The 17,409-nt window shown below is 43.2% G+C and overlaps 1 protein-coding gene across 1 annotated transcript in view; it reads left to right on the top strand.

Moving 5' to 3' along the window:
- The window catches only part of LOC128296959 (muscarinic acetylcholine receptor DM1), a 30,795-nt gene extending 14,326 nt beyond the window's left edge, over positions 1-16,469 (top strand). Inside the window, exons 2-4 of the mRNA XM_053032500.1 lie at positions 12,828-13,008; positions 13,148-13,284; positions 15,378-16,469. Of these exons, the coding sequence (XP_052888460.1) occupies positions 12,828-13,008; positions 13,148-13,284; positions 15,378-16,194 (1,135 nt within the window). The 3' untranslated portion in view covers positions 16,195-16,469. The remainder of the gene's footprint in view (positions 1-12,827; positions 13,009-13,147; positions 13,285-15,377) is intronic.
- Positions 16,470-17,409: the final 940 nt, after the last annotated feature.

Raw genomic sequence — 17,409 nt, 5'->3', positions numbered from 1 at the left:
ACGATGACAGGTGGGTCGAGGAGAGCTGGTGACAGGTGAATCGTTATAGGATGAACAGGCAAAGATCGAAGCTGTGGTTCTAACAAAGGTTTTCTGGGAAGAAATCTGGCAGATTTACGTGTTGATTTCTTGGAAGGTTTTTTGAAATTAGAACTTGGCTTTTTAATTTTCCCAGTAATCAGTCTGATTGAGTTTTTTTCAGTTAAGAGAGATTTTTAATGTTCACGAGTCATGTTATGTTATGTTTAAGTACGAGTGTGAGAATATATTGTGAACAATTTTTAACACTAAATGAAATCAAACGAAGATTGCCACGTCCAAATTGCTGACGGTCGAGTGCCAATTCATGTCTGCCCAGTGTCAATTCATCGTCATTATTTCTAGCAGATGCATCAACGTCTTGGACCTATCTGGCTCCTGTGTCCATATGGACGGCCTAGTCTAACTTATTTGAGAACTGGGTCATCTGGAGCCAATCTAAGGACATGTTTAGCTGGGGAATCTAATTCGTTAAACGGTAGTGAATGCGACGTGCGAGTCGTAGAGTTCGTCATTTGAGCAACTGTCCATTGTCGAAGGTTAAAATTTCTTCTGAGCCTATCAAACACGAGTAACGGGTTAGTTTTCGAAAAAGTTCATATCTCACTGGCGTGTGTGAGTATTGTTTTTATATAGCCGCAGCTTCCACTATCGCGAGAGCGGTTTAAGCTAAAGATGTATCCAAATACTGTAAAACGATCGGTAGTCAACACTTTAGCGCATATGGTTGGTGGACACTTCACAACAAAAAAGGAGATATACGATAGTTTTCTTACAACATTTGAGAACAAACTCTTACTGTAACTTAACACTGGAGTATGTACAACGTGAGATATTTTGTTTGAGTCCAATCTGGTATTTAAAATATTCTTTGTCTGCAGAATAAAAGTCAGAGTATTGAACAGTCCATTAAAAACTGAACACAATGAAAAACGTGAGGAATACAGTTTGTACTGCATAAAAAACACTTTCCTCCATCTCTGTTTCAAAAATCGCTGTTTCCGACTTTCACTTCATGTCCCCGGGACACGTCTTATTTTCTGATCTGGCCTTGACTCATCATGCTAAGATATTTTTGAAGGGGATAAGGTAGTAAAATTTTAATTTTTGCGCAACCCTTTCAACCCTCTCAATGTTGGTGAGATGTTGCAAGCATAATTTTGTTGGGCAATCCTCAAGAGATTGTTCTTTCCAATAACAGTGAGCCTAGGCTGGCATAACACTGCGCCACAGGATATTGATACATTTTTAATATTTAGTAAGCGGATGAATCAAGTAAAATTGGTTACATACAGTTATTTTACTTGTTTTTGAAGATAGTTTGATAGTTTGAAGTTTTCAATGCATAGGAACAGTTTAAAAGATCGCATAAACATGTGAAACATGGTAGACGATGGTTTAAAACTGTTTCAAATGCTGTATTTAATTTTAAATAATTCGATTAAGTATCATATATTGTTAAGATCTTCGCAGCTTCATTACAATTGACCATATTTTGTCATGTTTGATCAATCTATCCAAGGCCGTTACTTAACCTATTAGTTCCTCTGATAGGTTTTTAATTATATATCCAGAATTTAATACAATTTGTGATCTTTATGAATCTGACATGTTGCGTTAAGCGTTCTTAAATTGTCAACTTCGTAAACATAAAATTAAATTTTGTTATGTAAACAATATTTGTCATAACATCATAAAACACAAAAAACTCCAATTTAACAACAAATGAACAACTCAAAATGATGATCATTGTATAATTGCAAAGTGTATCTTAGTCAATTTTATTTCTATATTGTTTAAATTTAATGCCTCAATAATACAGCTGGTGCATGTACAATGCTCGCACTCACCAATACACTAGACCGCCGGATGTGGTTACCATATGCTTCTTCAACAGACTGAAACCAATCTTGATGCCGGGTGGTTTTGCATAATACATTGAAAAGTTTGCGAAGAAACTAGATGTAACAGATTGTGGAAAATTGTGATGAAAGCAGCAGAAAAACGTTGGTAGATGGGAGGAGATGCACCGGCTGTAAACTTACACAGATTACGGTATCTCGTTCCCAATCGGGTGGTAATGTAATAAATCATTACGCAAACAAAGCTGCTTCCTTATTCCTGTGGTCCAGCAATACTTTTCCTCTGTTTTGCGCAGAGCTTAGAAGTACCACAGTAATGAAGCATGCTCTTTTTCATGAATCTCTGCAATATGAAGTAACCAGCACGTAAATAATGCCAGGAGGCACGATCTGCTGCGGTGCTACAGTGGAACATGCCTTACGGCAGGAGTTACGGCGGACCAATTTCGCGCCGTTCTAAAGTAAGTTAACCTAATTTGCCTTCGCCAAACGAAATGTGGCTTAACATCATGTCGGTGTCATCTGTTAGAACACGTACTTGTGGGGTGTACTATTGGCGAAAGAATTATTTTCTACCAAAAAAAAGCAAAAATAAAAACAAAAAATCACACACAGATACTCAGGAGATGAGAGGAATATCATTCTGGTGAGAGTCTCGGGACGCATCCCTTCAGCTGGCGAGTTTTCGAGCTACGTACCCAATAGCAACGACCAACCAACCAGGTGTGGTTGGGGTCAGGCTCCATTATAATGTCGCTCACGTTGTGCTAGAGGCTGTCGAACTTTTTCAACTTTTCCATCTGGTGTGGCGAAAGTGGTACGAGAATGCGTGCGTCCGTGCGTTTGCACTGCGAATCTGATGGCGCACTTTACCGGAAAAGCGTGCGATGGCAAAGTATGGCAGCTTTATCTTTATCAGCTGCCAGAGCGAGACAAGCCAGGTGACAGATAAGCAATGACAATGAAGTAAAATCTTTATAAGCGTGCAACTTTTGGTGGAAGAATTTGTACACTATAGCACGCGTTTTGGTGGAGACGGGGTATGGAACGTAAATTTTATAAAATAACAACCGCGTCACGTAGCTGCCATGGTCACACTTATATCGGCATCAGATCGAACCAATTTCGCTGCAAATCTGCGGTAAAAGGAAGACGCAAATTTCCGACGGCAATCGTCTACAAATCGGAAGAACAATATCTGGAGGTCTGATACGCGGAAACGATTATAGGCGAAGATATTCATGGCACACGAAACAGCTGCATGGTGTGGAGGAAGGGTTTGTCGGCTGTTGGGCGAGATTGGCAGGCTTTAGACACTTTGAAAATCGTATTTACAGCGTTACCGGGAAGGTTTTTAAACAGAGATTTCTTAAACATATATGGAACAAATCTAAGCAATGATGAGTTTTATATGTGTTTTTTTTTGTTATATTATATAAGCTAATAAGCTTAAAACTATAATTTAAGCTAATAATTGGACTAAGCTATTACTCCTCCTTGAATTTTGCCTTATCAAGGCATGTTCAGTTGAGTTAGAGTATTTTGTTGTATTTGGTGGATTTGTTATCGCACCATTGTTGTTGTTGGTTATGTATGTCCTATTGTTTGTGTTATTGATTATGTGCAACTTCGTAGATCTTCTTTAAAACAATCTGCTGCGTCCTAAATTGACTGAGCCGAATAAAACAAACAACAAATACGATCATATGGACTACAAGCATACGCTTATATGTCTGACTCCTTTTTGGCAGCTTTACTGTTGTCCTCGAAGGCAACTGGTTCCTCATCAGCTTTATATGGAACTACAAAGAACATTAATAGACAAAGACAACAGAAGACAAAGGGTGGGTTGAAATAAATATAGAGATACGGAGAGAGGAGAAACAAGGATCTAGTATAAGATTCAAAAGAGAAGCCTTAGTGCGAAGCGGAATTTGATGTTTTTACAACCCAATACATAGCGTATTGGAGTTCCCGGAAGCCTTCCGATCACCCCTACAGCATCCAACAAAAATGGTCTGGCGATTTCAAACTCCACGCAGGACCACCTAAGATGGTCCATATCATGAAACCCCATTCCGGAGCCACACGGTTTTGTCGTTGCCAGGGTAACACGCTGTAGATGTCCATCCAAATTGATTTAACACAAGTTGAGACATCGTTCTGATGAATCCACGATCTACGGAGCATCCACCAAACCAAGGTCGGTCGCAGGAACATTTTTGGAAAGATCGAGAAAAGGATATTATTAGGATGATATTAGCGATATTCTATTCTCTAATTCATCCACTTCCCGCATGATCTGCTACCGAGAAAGGAAAATTTGCTGTGCGAACTCTTGGGATGATATGGAACAGTTTTACAAAAAACGCTTTCTCTTACGCTTGCTTGTCCAGTGAATCTGCCTTCGCATTGCTGCATTGCGCATTCCGTAATTTTGCAATGAGAAGAAATCATATTAGCGATATTCTAAACACCTTGTTAAACATTTAGCCTGGCATTTCAACAATTTGTGCTACAAAATAGCTTAGACTCTTAACAGTCTTTGAGTTTTCGAGTGCTGCGATAACATTAAAGCTATCTGACAACTTTCAAATACTAGTCAGGAGAGCTCGCTGCAAAATACATGATTTTTTAAAATTTTTAGTACGAGGCCCATTAAAAACAATAAGTTCCTAAGGCATTTCCTCCTTTTAATTTGCTGTACCCTGAACACAGTGGAGGATCAATCCCCTTGGAGGCCCAGGGCGGAATTATAGTTGGGGCCTCTAATTTTAAAAACGATGCAGGAGGGAAGGGGAACATTGAGGGGACTTAAATGAGACAAGGCGAAAAGCGCAGTAAGAAAGGGCCTACTCCGCCTACCGTTTTATTCGCCGCTGGGCCACCCCTAATCATCTTCTTCAAATGGTCCGCCAGGGCCATCATCATCTTCGAATACAATAACGGAACCGGCTATATCACCACCAACACCAGTTATCACTATATCTGTACTCTTCTAAATGGAGCTACAATCATACGTGCGCCAATTTCGAGAAGCGGCACGTGGTGGAATTTACAACTACAGCATTCAAGGAGCACTTTGCCATCGAATTGGTTCGCTCGCTGTGCTTCCGGGATATTCGCCATGCAACACTCAGTTGCAGCGGATACATGAGGGCAGAGTATCAAAATTTAATGATCATTGTTTGTGCTTTTGGGCAAACCAGATCTGTTCATCACCGTGACTTGTAATCCGAGTCTTGATAACAGAAATATAATCCAGTACGATTTGCAATACAGAATGAGCGAGTTACTAAGTTGTGAATTTCGATTCTTTTATTTATTTGTTATTTAGTGGATTGTTTAACATTGTGTATCCCATTAAGCAAACAACGCAAATTTTATTTAATAATAATAGTAATTTGTGTTATGCACAGCCGGTTAGATTTGCATAGCTTTAAGCATTTGAAAACTAAAATCAAGTCAAGTTTTTGTGTTGAAAGACTACCTCCATGATCAAACAAACATCAGCAAAGTATCGAAAACAAAGTTCCCTTGCGTACAACTCAGAGTTCTATTGCGTAGCTCTGAAACCGGGCCGTTAAGCTAGTCTATATATAAGCGTTTGTATGAGCTAAGGAGAACCATAACGCCACTACTTGGATCACATTTTCTACGATTTACGTACATTTATGATTACTGATTAGTCCAACGCCTTCTACGATGTTTTCGCCCAAGGTACAGTTTCCAATCGGTTTACTTTTTCGGTAACAATCAGCGAAATTTCTTAGCAACCTGTTCCGCTCATGTAGATGTTTTAGGCGATGAACAAAAATTAACGGTTGATTTCTGTGGTGCACTCCTACTTACTGAACTTTTTCAACAATTGATCATGTTTTATAGCATTCTTTGATCCATTAGGTGCAGGGCCACGAGAGTTGCCAAAATGCTGACAAATTTGTCCAATGACCAAATCAGCTGGTCAACTATGAAAACCACTATACCGTTGCCGCGCACACAATTGTTTTCAGATTTCCGATACCAGGAGAGCATGTTTTTCAAGAGGTGGAATAAATTTGCGCTGCAGGTGAAATAACCTGCCCACTATTGCAATAAATAATTTGCCCATCACTATTGCATTGCCTACTATCAAACTCGTGAGAGCGTTCACTAGTTTAAGGAAGATGCTATTTTCAGATTTCCGATACCAGGAGAGCATCCACGGAAGAGCACCTAGTACAGCAATTTTGCTTGAAACCGCCGAAAGGTAGGCAATGTTTAAACACTAACTTTCCCGTTGGTCGTGAAAAATTTCTTCGAAAACTCCAGTTTCCGAGTGTATAGTACCAGGAGAGCATCCACGGAAGAGGTAGCACCTGGTAATTTTGCCCGCCTAAAGGTATGCAATGTTTATACATTAACTTTCCATAAAAACCAGCTGTTTTCAGATTTCCGATACCAGGAGAGCATGTATTTCAAGAGATGACCCTCAGCCACTCAGACACCTGAACCCCTGAGCCCCTGAGTGCCTGAGCCCCTGAGTTACTGAGTGACCGGCACTGAAAAAAGGCCGTCGATTAGCCGTCAATAAGCCGTCAATGAGCCGTCAATAAGCCGTTTATTAGCCGTTAATTAGCTGTCAAATAGCTGTCAATTAGCCGTCGCTTAGCCGTCGATTAGCCGTCAATTAGCCGTCAATTAGCAGTAATCTCCAACCTCGTGTCACCTCCCCCTCGTGTCACCTCCCCCCTCGTGTCACCACTCCTCTCGTGTCACCACCATTTTCCCACGTGTCACCACATACCTCCCACGTGTCACCTCCTACCTCCTACGTGTCACCTCCCACCTCCCACGGGTCACCACTCATCTCCCACGGGCCACCACTCATCTCCCACGGGCCACCACCCACCTCCCAAGTGTCACCTCCCACCACCCACGTGTCACCACTCATCTCTCACGGGTCACGATCCACCTCCCACGTGTCACCACCCACCTCCCACGGGTCACCTCCCACCTCCCACGTGTCACCACCCACCTCTCACGTGTCACCACCCACCTCCCACGGGTCACCACCCACCTCCCACGGGTCACCACCCACCTCCCACGTGTCACCACTCACCTCCCACGACTCACCACCCACCTCCCACGGGTCACCACACACCTCCCACGTGTCACCACCCACATCCCACGAGCCACCACCCACCTCCCACCACCCACGTGTCACCATCCACCACCCGCCATCTTGTCCGCCATCTTGTGTCCGCCATCTTGCCCGCCATCTTGGCCGCCATCTTGTCCGCCATCTTGTCCGCCATCTTGTCCGCCATCTTGGTCGCCATCTTGGCCGCCATCTTGGCCGCCATCTTGGCCGCCATCTTGTCCGCCATCTTGTCCACCATCTTGTCCGACATCTTGTCCGACATCTTGTCTGCCATGTTGGCCGCCATCTTGTCCGCCATCTTGGCCGCCATCTTGTCCGCCATCTTGTCCACCATCTTGTTAACCATCTTGGTCGCCATCTTGTGTCCGTAATCTTGTCCGCCATCTTGTCCACCATCTTGTTAACCATCTTGGCCGCCATCTTGTGTCCGCCATCTTGTCCGCCATCTTGTCCACCATCTTGTCCGCCATGTTGGCCGCCATCTTGTCCGCCATCTTGGCCGACATCTTGTCAGCCATCTTGTCCGCCATCTTGTCCGCCATCTTGTCCGCCATGTTGTCCGCCATCTTGTCCGCCATCTTGTCCGCCATCTTGGCCGCCATCTTGTCCGCCATCTTGTCCGCCATCTTGTCCGCCATCTTGGCCGCCATCTTGTCCACCATCTTGTCCGCCATGTTGGCCGCCATCTTGTCCGCCATCTTGTCCGCCATCTTGGCCGACATCTTGTCCGCCATCTTGTCCGCCATCTTGTCCGCCATCTTGGCCACCATCTTGTCCGCCATCTTGTCCGCTATCTTGTCCGCCATCTTGTTCGCCATCTTGTCTGCCATCTTGTGTCCGCCATCTTGGCCGCCATCTTGTCCGCCATCTTGTCTGCCATCTTGTGTCCGCCATCTTGGCCGCCATCTTGTCCGCCATCTTGTCCGCCATCTTGGCCGCCATCTTGGCCGCCATCTTGGCCGCCATCTTGTCCGCCATCTTGTCCACCATCTTGTTAACCATCTTGGCCGCCATCTTATGTCCGTAATCTTGTCCGCCATCTTGTCCGCCATCTTGTCCGCCATCTTGTCCGCCATCTTGTCCACCATCTTTTCCGCCATCTTGTCCGCCATCTTGTCCACCATCTTGTCCGCCATGTTGGCCGCCATCTTGTCCGCCATCTTGGCCGACATCTTGTCAGCCATCTTGTCCGCCATCTTGTCCGCCATCTTGGCCGACATCTTGTCCGCCATCTTGTCCGCCATCTTGTCCACCATCTTGGCCGCCATCTTGTCCTCCATCTTGGCCGCCATCTTGTCCGCCATCTTGTCCGCCATCTTGGCCGCCATCTTGTGTCCGCCATCTTGTCCGCCATCTTGTCCGCCATCTTGTCCGCCATCTTGTCCGCCATCTTGTGTCCGTCATTTTGGCCGCCATCTTGTGTTCGCCTTCTTGTCCGCCATCTTGTCCGCCATCATGGCCACCATCTTGTTGTGGGAAGGGGGGGAGGGGGATGGAAGATGTTACCTCTTGAACAACATGCTCTCCTGGTATCGGAAATCTGAAAACAGCTGGTTTGTATGAAAAGTATGTGTTAAACATTGCATACCTTACGGCGGAAAGTTGGTTGCAAAGATAGTGTATAAACATTGCATACCTTTAGGCGGAAAGTTGGTTGCAAAGTTAATATATTAACATTGCATACCTTACTGCGCAGTACCAGGAGCTACCTCTTCCGTGGATGCTCTCCTGGTACTATACATTCGGAAACTGGTAGTTTTCCAAGAAATTTTTAACGACTAACGGGAAAGTTAGTGTTTAAACATTGCATACCTTTCGGCCGTTTTTGAGCAAAATTACTGCAAAATTTGACTCGACCAACAGGAAAGTTAATGTTTAAACATTGCATACCTTTCGGCGGTTTTCGACCAAAATTGCTGTACAAGGAGCTTCCTCTTCCGTGGATGCTTTCCTGGTATCGGGAATCTGAAAACAGCTGGTTTGTATGGTATTTCATACCAGCCGACGGGAAGTTTGAGCGAGATGAAGGATGCTTTCCGTTTCATGCTATCAATGCTAGCTATTTCGTAGTACACTGACAGATTGTGTCGGTTATAACATCATTACCGGCTTGCAAACTTGCACAAATTGTGACAATCGAAATAATAAACACTATACTCCACCACAATACTGTTACACAACATGCAGGCTGGACATTTTCACGGTTCAATCGGGGAGAGAAAACAATACCACACCACGAGTATCGCAATGGCAATAGCTTGCGAATATTGCGGATGTGAAAGTAAGCATGGTTTCTATTCTAGCAACTAACGGTAGGATCATTTACGAACAGATGAAAAAATCCCGTTCAAGAAATAGAATACATGAATAGGTTGAAGTAAAAGGGCATATAAGGGTTGGTGTATTGGTAGCGCAGTCGGTCTGTACAAGACAGGACCACGGAAAAATTTCATTTGGACCACCAAACCTCCGTACGCAGCACTGACTATCCTACGGGTAAATAAAGTAAAAATAAAAATAGAAATGGTAGGCTTAAACATCCTAAAGATGTCGTGCCGATAAAGAAGAAGGAGTTTGAATACACTGCATACTTCTCTTGCGTAGCCGTGTAACCGGGCCGATATAGCTAATCAAATAAAAAAAATTATCTAACCAAGGATAACCAATTTTCTACCTTTTTAATTAGATTTTATGCTATAAATTAACTCTGCTGCTAAATTTCCAAAAATCGCACAATCGGCACAAGTTGTTTGGGGCCCCCAACACGGCGAGGCCCTAGGCGACCGCTTACTCCGCCTACCGTTTGATCCGCCGCTGCCTGAACATGATCAACATGACCATGATTGAGCATAAAAATATAACCTTTATGTTAGTTTTACACAAATGATCGAAACTTAAATCGTACCTCGTACCATTAAATTTCATGACTCCTGAAGGCTAACATTAAATACTATAAATGCTAAGTAATTTTGCAAATGCTGGACTTTTTGCAATATGAAATTAAAAATGTCTTTAGGTGATATGCACAAGTCACTTTCACCAAGGACGAACACTATGTATGAGAGGAATCACTTCATTCCTAACTTCGACAATCCGACTTAATGTCATCCTTTCTCAACAACAGCCCAGAGTATCGAAAGAGGCGCACGAAAAGAAAACTGTGAACAGTCCGGATCCGGGCTGAAAACATCCCATGCCGGATGGCCGTTGGAGCTGGGTGCTTAGGGCCGTGCAAGATACTAGAGAGCCAACCCTCCACAGTCTCGTAATTTAATCAACTTTATCCAATAGAAGGAAAAATAATTCTTGATTGAATCAACCATTGCCAGTGACCTTCGGGCATCTTCCGCGCTCCAAACGATGTGAAGTGGCATCATCACCGGTTTTACAGAACGGATAGCCTTTTACGTTTGTAGCTGATAGCCGCATCCGTGTGTAGTTCATCAAGGCTAGGAGGCAAAACTTCCTTTCTGGCCTTTCAAACGGTACAATTGTAAACCACCCTTTTGAGCATCCGCTGCTCTTAGCGCTGGACTTTACACGGGTAGAGCTGAGCTTGAATTATATGAGTCAGTCAAGTGGTTCCATATTTCAGCACGCATCACGATGGACTGGGTGTGGTACTAGTTAATGTCTCAAAGGATGAAGGTAGTTGGGCCCATCTTAAATGTCCATCAGTGCACACACACACATACAAACATCTTTACAACAAATAAATCGTTTTACGTCAAAAGTAAGCTGTACGCGCGTGTGTGTTTGAACTACCTTTTTGTAAAGTATCCCAGCAGACATCATTCGACGAAGACGAGGGTGCTGAGTGTTTTCCGAGTGCGAGTGTTTAATGTTTTTTTTCTAACCTTCGTCCAATGTTTTCAGTTAACCCACTTCAAGACGCATGAAGTTTGGTAGGTGTGGGATGAAAAATTGAAAATAAAACATGTTACCCACTCGCACAAGCTGTGTGTGAGGTTATTGGGACAAAACCATCCAATAGGCGCTCCCAATCACTCCACCGCCCAAAACCATACACATTCAGCTGACCGATTTGGAGAGGAGCAACAACCAAGGACGGGAAAATGCTGGAATTTAGAATTTAGTGTCGACAAGGGCAAGCCAAGGCAAGGTTTAACCACGGCATATGGTTGCTTTGTTTTGGGGGAACTCCTACAACCGAAACGAATGTGCAGCTGAAGCATCGGATGGTGGTGGTGTGCCGGTTTCCAATGGCATTTGAAAAGTGGAATCCCATCCCAAGCAAAGATCAAGCGACGGGCAAGGTCATGGAAATGGCGCTGCAAGATATGATGCCGGTTCGGTTTAGTAAGCAGGGACCGTAGGTAACGGATGCGCCAAGTAAGGTTCTCACGTTACTTCTCACGAGCCCGAATTCCGAAAACCTCAATGGGGTTCACTTTGTGCGAGGAGGATTGCTTTTGCCGTACGTTTTCGGAAAACCTCGAAGACCCAGTTTTGCGGTCGAGTGATTTAAACTCTCCGAACCGAATCGGACAGCCCTCAGATCTGTGTGATGTACCCCTATCAAAGTGAGGGCGCATTTCGGGGCTGTTGTCTCTTTCTTTTTCTTCTTTGTTGCAGGTTATGGATGAAGAAGGATTCAACGTTCCATCATTCCGTTGAATTGGCTGCAAAGAGGTTGTTACGTTGTGTATTTTTTAGTTGCGTTTCCTTTTTTCGTTATTAGTTTTTATTAAATCCACTTAACTTCGGATCAGAGATGATGAACATGGTTAAACGAATCACACACAGTATCTCTCCTTTTCTCTCTCTGCTTCTCAGTGTTGAATTAAACCCTGGGACAAACCGAAAAAGTTTACGAGCACTACCCGAATTGTGAAAAGCAGGTGAAAATGGTTCGTAAGCATGGATAAGATACCGTGGCTCTGGTTAATGTGGTGTTTATTTGGCAACAATTGCGGTTAATGGAAGAGTTATCCTTGAAGGTGTGCTATGTTATTGCGCTGGGGGAATTCAACATCAGCAAAGGTTAAATAAAGGATCATTTTGATGAAAATAAAATAGATGAATCCCATACAAAGTGTTTTAAGGAGTGTGATCAACATGCTATTGAAGATCTGAAATTGGATTGGAGATTGGAAATAATACAGTACAAATTGACACAAACCAAAATCAAGATAACCAACCAACCATAAAAGAATATTGGATTAAATTGAGAGATATAATTTTTGAGGTCTAAATCACACCATCACATTACACACAATCTAACTTTTCTCTATAAACACGTAGTACTATATGGTTACTCCAAGCCTTTTTAGCGGTATAAATAATTGTTATTTAATTTTGATTTGACTATGTTTTAGATTAATCATACCTATCATACCTATAGCTTGATGTGATAAAACACACAAAAACTGTTTTAAGAATTGTATTCGGAAAAGTTGGTCCTATATTAACGAATTTATTGTGCTTTGTTGCCTACGGTCGCTATTTTAATTTACTTAAAATCTAATTATTAAAATTGCCCACCAGAGTAGTGTTGAAAAAGGTCACTACTGTGTCCTATTTTTCTTGCTAGCATAAGCAGAAACTAGCTCAACCAGACACTAGGAAGACAGAAATGAAATCCATGTTGCAAGTTCTCAATTGAATATGGAATTTCCCGATCTCCCAACAAATTAGTTTTCCCCTACAATGCAGTAGTGGTAAAGCTTCAGATGTGGCTTAAACCAACGCACACTGATTGTTCTTGTTTGCAATTAAAATGGTGCAATTAACTTATTTGTATTTTTTTTTTCTCATTTCAGCGATGAAAACACAGCCGTCAACCATTCTGGGGGCCATGTCCTGCCTGCCAGCGTTGCCGATCCGGACGGGTGGCGAAGACCGCGCAGTGAATCTTCGGCGGACGCGGAAAGCGTTTACATGACCAATGCCGTCCTTCCGGATGGTACCTACGGACATGGCATGTTGTCCCGACGTTCAAGCGTAAGTAGCTTTGTCTGTTGCCGACAGTGCCCCGACGAATGCAATCGATGAATCGACAATCCTTTCTCAACTTCCTGCTTTTACGGTGACTTCCATTATCTTTTGTGCGAAACTCTGTTTATTTCCTGATTTCTTGCAGATCACTATGAACGGAGTCCCGAAAAAGCCGACCACCTTTTTCGGCGGCATCAAGGAGTGGTGCATCGCGTGGTGGCATTCAGGGCGCGAGGACTCCGAAGACTACGGGTATGACGTCGAGGAACCGTCGGACTTAGGGTATGCAACACCTGTATCCATAGAAACTCCCCTACCAAGCTCAGTCACCAGGTAGAGGAAGCTCGGTCTCCGAACCTTTCTTTTTTCTATTATACATTCAAATTGATAAGCAAAAAAAGAACGAATGTTTTATGTTTCAATGTTCCATATAGAGCTGTGCTGTGCCAAGCTGATAAGCTTATTCCGTTTCTTACCGTCCACTAAACCATCGCAATCACATCTCACTTCTTGCGTGTCGCAAACAGCGACCAGTCTAATGCTTCCTGTGTTTTAGCTTTTTCCGTTCACATATCAAGAAAATGTATGTCTGTTTCTTTCGTTTGCTCCTGCTTAATTTAGATTTTCATCCACCCCCTCCATCGTTCTGTAATCTGTAGCGTTCGAATGTTTCCTTAAGCATTTTTCGGCCGCGTTGAGCTATGGACCATGGAAAGCTGAAATCCCTAGCTCGACCCGGTCATTTCGCATGGCAACGCTTTGTTGCTTCGGTTCGATATGTTTGGTTTGTTCCAGCGAGTTTGTTTTGCTGTACAACGAGTAGAGGATTCTGGGAAAGTACGGTTTGTTTAAGGTAGCCAGGTTAGCTTTCCCCCTATGCATGAGAAAATGGCTCATGTTTGCTGGACCGAGATGAACGTCTCGATGCGCTGAGGTTTTGGAAAGCCTGTTAATTTAATTCCACTTTAGGTAGACATTAGGAAAAGTTCAAACATTTTCTCCAGCTTAGCTGTTGGTTTAAGACCTTTGGGAAAGGTCATTTCTGAACAGTAAATAATTCTTAATAATTATTTTAAATTTCGTAACATGAATCTATTTGACGAGGTCTGATAGCGTATTAGTAGCGACACCAGCCCTCACACGACAGGACCGAGGAAAAATCCCATTCGGGCCAAGCCGAGGCAACCCATCCGTAGCTAGGCCTAGTTATCTGGTTAAAATGTGGTAAAAATGAATCGATCCTTGCCTTGTTACGGTTTGGTCCAGATGGGATTTTTCCTCGGTCCTTTCGTGTCCCAACGCCGCTACCAATACATCACCAGACCACGCCTGTTTCAATTAGTCTAATTTAAATAAAAACTGATATCAAACTAAGCTATCTCTAGTACGCAAAAATGTGAATATTACTAAACAAAAATCAAAACAATATTGCATTACTTTTAGCATACAAATTCTCCACTTCAATTAGAATTTATATACATTTATTTTGAGAGGTGAACTTTTTTCTATAAAGTTCAAAGTGAAAACTATAGAAAGTTCGCAATAAAAAAAGCTATGTTGCGTTATTTGCAATACTAAAAATAAATCGATTATCCCACCTTGATTAAACCAAACCACCATTCACGGAACGAATCCTTCCAGTTCGACAAGCTCACCACCCTGTCACCGTCATGGCTTCTGTGCACCGTGCGCTGCAGCATAAAAGCACAGCCACAAACATCCCATACGCCATTTCCATCATAACGAGCATCGTGTGTCGTCAATCAAACGTCATGAAGTGCTATCCCGTTGAACCATCGTGGAACTGACCATTTCTCTTTACTGCTGGTGTATGATTTAGTATATGTACCACGTTATCCTGTTTTTTTAGTGTGCGTGCCATTGATGTGTTTTTAGTGTCCTATTCCGTCTTGCATTCCATTATACGCGTATGGGGAGAGAGTGAGAAAGAGTCTTTGAGCTTTGTTGTTTGTCCCATGTGTGGTATCAGTTAGGGTTTAATGGTGCACTTTTCACACACAAACGTAGCGACCATGAGCACTAACAAACATCAAGATTCCTCAAATAGTGAAACACTCACCGGGTTCATAGTGAAATCATGTGATTCATGAGACTTTATTCATTCATGGCATTGCGTTCGTTTGTTCGTATTTGCGTTAGTATTTGAATTTTGCAACTTTCACCTATATTTGTGTAAGGATGGGTAAGCTGTCCTGGGACAGGTGAGTCAGCTAAGGGACAAACAAACTCATCTGTTCCGGTGCATCTTCACTCGCCGTATTTGTGTATTTTTGTGCGTTCAAACACAGCCTACTGTTTGCAACTCTTCGCGAAGTTTCCACGCACTAATGCAGTTCGTTGTCCTGTCATTGCAGATGCACCTCACTGAATGTGATTCGTGATCCATACGTGGCCGGAAGTGGAGGTCGTAGTAACGTTGTCAGCATGATCCCGGACATTTCGCCCACACCGATTCGGCCCGCTCTGCCACCGTTAGCCCATCTGCAAGATATGCACGGTGCACGGGACTCCCGCTCGTTACCGAACAGTAACCGTTTGGGGTCGCGTTCCGTCAGCCAGGACTCGGTGTACACCATCCTTATCCGGCTGCCACCTGAGGGTGGTTCGGGAGACGAACGCGCACCGTCGATTAAGATGATACAGGACGACGTACCCATGTCAATGACGGTACCACCAAGACGTCCTTTACCTTCGCGCGATTCCGACTACATCATACCGGTGGCAAATCGTCGACAATCAACTGCAACCACCGATTTCCGGTTACCGCTGTCGGCGAAAATCATCTCGAAGCCACTGTCCAAGCAGCAGCAGCAACTGCACCAAGCAAACCTCGCCCAAACGGCCCGCCAGGTGAAGAAGAAGAAGAAATCCCAAGAAAAGCGCCAGGAAACGAAGGCAGCCAAAACGCTGTCCGCCATCTTGCTCAGCTTCATCATCACCTGGACGCCGTACAACATTCTGGTGCTGTTGAAGCCGCTAACCGCGTGTGCGAAGTGCATCCCGCAGGAACTGTGGGACTTTTTCTATGCCCTTTGCTACATCAACTCCACCATCAACCCGGTCTGCTATGCACTGTGCAACGCTTCGTTTCGACGCACGTATGTACGCATCCTGACCTGCAAATGGCACACACGCAACCGAGAAGCGATGACACGCGGTGTGTATAACTAAACTAGGGTACGGCTAGTACTTGACCAAACCATTCCCCACATTTCATGCAACAGCACCAGTAGTCTGAAGATTGGAGATATTTTTAGTTATCGGAGAGTCTGGTTTGTCGATCATAAGTGTCCTGGGATAGCTGGATTTGCGAATTTCATGTGTCGCAGTAGAAAAGCAGGAAAATCTTACATTTGTATAATATATTTCAATTAAACTAATTTAGTGGCGATATTGTTGACAATATTCTGATACTTATGAGTGATGTTCATTTTAATTTAATATCATATTCTAGGGCATTACAAACTTTGAATAAATTGTCCTTGCCATTTCTGGCATTTGTCTACTATAGGTGTAGTTAGATATGCAACGGAGAACAATCGAGTACTACAATGACGAGTTCTGTGAGTTGCTCGAAGATCTCACAACTCAGACTCAGACTCGCCCGGCACCGGTCAACTTTAGGGACCCAGCCTGAAAAGTTCTTTTATTCCATTCACGTGTGGAGGCCTGAGATGTAGTCATCTCAGAGTGGCCGATATTTCGATGGAGTGCTAGTTTTGATTCGTTAGTCTAAAAGTCCAGAACACTGGACTGATAAACGGTGATGTTCGATCGATACCTATTTGATGAACTGCCGCATCATGGCTAGACCGATTACCGTAGGAATTGATAAATATACAAGAAAGTTGGGAAATCACTTCTACGTTTGGAAAACCGATTCGATGTAGAAAAGCGTACTGCTCTTGTCTTGTAAAAGTTAAAACCGTGATGATAGTGTCACTGAAAGATCTTGAAACATATGGTTTTAGCTTGAATTATTATAGTTTTTTTATGTACATTCCCTAATTGAAACTTTAGCTATGAAATATGTGTAAAAGTATACAACCTTTACCATCATCATTAATAGTCATTATTTTGAATATATAGGACTTAATAGAATTGTCCTCTATTGATACAATTACTTCTTTGTTTGTCAAGCGCTCAAGAAAATATTTCATAATTTGATTTCATGAATTCTTTCATTGTGTTTTGTCTTGAAGTTTCTTTAAATTATAGTCGCAACCTAGCACAGGCCCGCACTGCTAAGTAATTAAATTGTTGGCTTTAATGCATTTTTTCGGTTCCTCGTCAGAAAGGAAATGAGTAAATAATACGTCTTATCTAGCTCTGATCAAATATGTACCGTCAAACCCAGGCGATACGAATAAGAAAAGATTCATTCTA

This window comes from Anopheles moucheti, chromosome 2 (genome assembly GCF_943734755.1).
Source record: "Anopheles moucheti chromosome 2, idAnoMoucSN_F20_07, whole genome shotgun sequence".
NCBI classification, from domain to species: Eukaryota; Metazoa; Arthropoda; class Insecta; order Diptera; family Culicidae; genus Anopheles; species Anopheles moucheti.
Note: the sequence above shows the minus strand (reverse complement) of the source record. Positions and strands in the feature narration are given on the sequence as shown.